The sequence below is a fragment of the Eimeria acervulina genome, genomic scaffold (assembly GCF_000499425.1).
Source record: "Eimeria acervulina Houghton genomic scaffold, Eah_scaff2269, whole genome shotgun sequence".
Taxonomy (NCBI): Eukaryota; Apicomplexa; class Conoidasida; order Eucoccidiorida; family Eimeriidae; genus Eimeria; species Eimeria acervulina.
In genome coordinates this window covers 1-3662 of record NW_013548505.1, presented here as the reverse complement: position 1 = coordinate 3662, position 3662 = coordinate 1, and the positions used below count along the sequence as shown (strand labels likewise).

General features: G+C 47.3%; 1 protein-coding gene across 1 annotated transcript; it reads right to left on the bottom strand.

Moving 5' to 3' along the window:
* Nucleotides 1-408: 408 nt before the first annotated feature.
* Nucleotides 409-2287, bottom strand: EAH_00065770 (Endonuclease/exonuclease/phosphatase domain-containing protein , related; the record flags this gene model as incomplete). The annotated part of the gene is made up of 2 exons (XM_013392799.1): nucleotides 409-422; nucleotides 1114-2287. 2 exons carry the CDS (start codon nucleotides 2285-2287, stop codon nucleotides 409-411), a joined length of 1188 nt encoding a protein of 395 aa, XP_013248253.1.
* Nucleotides 2288-3662: the final 1375 nt, after the last annotated feature.

The following is a 3662-nucleotide window of genomic DNA, read 5'->3' as shown; positions in this document are numbered from 1 at the left end:
GACACGCAAACAGAGACAGACACACAAATAGGCAGAGACAGACACGCAAACAGAGACAGAGATAAACAGAGGCAGATAAGCAGACAGAGACAGAGACAGATACGCAGACGGAGACAGAGACAGGCGAGAAAAAGATAGACAAACCCTTCGCTTGCAGCTGGGCCTCCAAGGAATTAAGATACTCCGTTGCAAACTCCTGGTATTCAGTGTTCCTGAAGAAGAAGAAAAGAGAAAACAAAGAAAATATACAAATAAACAAGGCAAATAAAAGCGTACACACAAACAAATCCACGAAAAAACAAACAAACAAATAAGTGGCTGTACACTGAAACCATGGGCTGTTTATCTCTCTTTTCCTCATGCTATTTAGCTGCATGTACACCCCAACCTAGCTAGACAGGAAGCAGTTTATACAGAAGCCCCTCTGCCTCGTGCATGCACGCAACAGGCACAGCAACTCTTTAGGTTGCGGTGTATGTACGCCTGAAGCTGTTCGCTTCCTACTGCTGTTGCAAAAGTCTGCTACACCGTGGGGGAGAACTGCGGCTTTCCTCATCTATGCCTTCCCAGGCGGTGTATATATATACATATATATATTCATATATATATATATACATATAGATAAATTATATTATGTATATTATATATATGTGTGAATATGTACACGTATGCATATACACAAACATGCATGTGCATATATACATATTCTAAATACATCTACGTCTATTTATTACGGTACGCATACACATAAATACAAACATACACACAAATACATTACAAATATAAATATATAATATTTGCGCAAATACACTCAAATACAAATATATATCTATACATATACTTGTGATTCATACACACACACACACACACACACACACACACACACACACACGTACATAAATTTATATATACATATACAGATATATACAGTGCATATATATACGTATATTTATTTACGTATATATATATATGCATATACATGTATATATAAGCATTGAGACAAATATATGTATATATATATATATATATGCATATATTTGTCTCTCTTGCGCGTTGGTGCTGACCAGGTTCCGACGAAGAGTTTGATGGGTCTGCCTGACCATTGGAGTGTACGTGCATCAGTTTCTCCTTCACTGTTGCTGTCTAGGAGGATGTCTTCTTCGATATGCGTCTCTCTAGCAAAGGCCTTGCTGCGCTCAGCAGCAGCAGCAGCACTACCCTTGGAGCCTTTGCCTGCAGAGAGCTGGGGGCTCAAGTAGCTGCTGCTGCTGCTGCTGCTGCTGCGGATAATATACGGGGCAGGCACTTCAACATTGCAGCAATTATCAAAGAAAGAATAAGGAGAACCACAAACAACAACCCCACAACCCTCAGCAGAAAAACAATCTACGCCTACACCCAAGCAAGGGGTAACGACTCGGCACTCCCAGCGGAGTGCTATATCTCCATCTACATCTTCTTCTTCCTCCTCTTCCTCGTGCTGCTTCTCCTCCTCTTCATCTTGCTGGTGCTGCTGCCGGTCGCTCTGACAAGTCGGTGTTGAGGGCCCCCCGGAGGCCCCTGTATTACTCACAACATTAAACAGAGGCATTACGGAGACAGCACCCGGGTCGTCTAGCTTACAGCACCTGTCTCCAACGCGGTGCAGCAGCGCTAACCTCTCCTGCTGCTGCTCCTGCTGCGCCTCCTCCTCCTCTTCATCCTGCTGCTGCTGCTGCTGCTGCTGTTGCTGCTGGTGCTGGGAGGGGACTCCGTCCAGAGGTGAGCCGGTGCAGGTCTCAGCTTCGGTGTCGCTGTGTAGTGGCTGCTGCTCTTCTTCTTCCTCTTGTATATCCTTGTTCACCATCTGCTGCTGCTGCTTCTTCTGCTGCTGCTGATTCTGCTGCTGCTGCTGCTGCTGCTCATCGCTTTGCTCCTGCAGGCGGAGGAGACGCAGGTGGAAGTCCTCCTTAGTAAGACAGCGATAAACCTCTGCATCTTCTTGTGCCTCTATCTGCTGCCAATCTAGGAGAGCCTCTCCCGTTTGAGCGTCTGCTGCATGCAGCATGAAGCCACCCGTGAATTCCTCTGCATCTTCAGTAGAAGAAGCAATCTGCCTTCTGCTGCTGCTACTGCTCCTGCTGCTGCTCCTGCTGCTGCTGTTCGTGCAGCAGACGCGAGAAGAAGAAGGGCACCCTCTCGGTGATTCAGCAAGAGCAGCACCCTGTAACGATGGAAGACAAATTACTGAAGGACAGCCGCCATTTGCTGCGGCGTTCTCCTCTCTGTGTGAGGTGTATTTCGACATGGTAGCTGCAGCAAGCCGCTCCGCTGTCGCTGCTCTCGGTGCATGCGCCCAGCAGCAGCAGCAGCAGCAACCGCTGCAGCAGAAGCAGCAGCAGCAGCAGCTTAGGTTTAAATGCCCCCCTTCACTTTGGAGAGGGGGTTAAACCGCTGGCAGCTGCGGCGAGAAGATATAGTTCAGGTGTATGCACAGCGAGTTCTTGGCTGGGCTTCAGGCGCCGTGTTCTCCTGATGCTCGACGCCTAAACCCTAAACCCTAAACCATAAACCCTAAACCCTAAACCCTAAAGAGAGAGGGGGAGAACAGGCCTCTCATTCTATGTGGCGAAGTCTCTACTACGCATGAAGCCCGGGCGGGGAGCAGCAGCAATAGCGCTGCTGCAGGAGATCTAAGAGCTTGTATTGAGTTTACGCTGTTGAGTTAAGTGCTGCTTCTGCTACTGCTGCTGCTGTTCTTGCTGCTCCAGCGCTTGTTCTGCTGCTGCAGCTGCTGCAGCTGCTGCTGCTGCTGCTGCTGCTGCTGGTCCTCCTGCGCCTCAAGCCGCGCTAGGCAGATGCGGACGGCTGGTTGGAGGCGTTTTGGATTTAAGCAGCAAGAAATGACCTTTTTTTCAATTAACAAAACTAAAAAAAAGAAGAAGAAAGCAAAGCCACCATCAATGAACGACGGTGAAGTCCAGAGGCGTCGGCTGTCTGTGGCAGCCCCTGCGACGAGTGCAGCCTTAATGGTCTTATAAGAAGGTATAGCGTCTCAATGATAAAAATAAACACCATGAAATAATTTAATTTCTTTAATTAATTCATTTATTTCAAGCCTGAAAAAACAGTTTTAAGCACGGGGAAGGATGATGCGGCTAGCGCCGCCACACAGCATCTCTTGCCTTGTCGCCGTTTGCACAGCCACTTGCTTCGATTTCACCTTCTTCTAAACCCCAAACCCTAAATCCTAAACCCTAAACCCTAATCCATATGGCGGCAGATGCTCCTTTGCCTCCCTAAACAGCTTATCCGCTCTAAACCCTAACCCCTGAACTGCACAAAGAGTAGAAAACCCCCTACTGCACAGCCACCGGCTGTTCTGCTGGCTCCCCACCATCGAGACAACTCGAGAAAGACACACCAAGCACCCTAAACCCTAAACCCTAAACCCTAAACTCCTAACCATAAACCCTCAAAGAGATCCTGTGGCCTTGATCTGAAACCCAGTAAACAAAGAGGAAACGAGTCAACAGCTGTGTACAGAAGCGGCTTCTAGCGACCCTCTTGCCTCCACTAGGGGGCCCTACTGAGATACATATAATATGTACATACACATACATATATATATATATATATATATATATTATATATATACAGGTACATACACATACATACAGGTA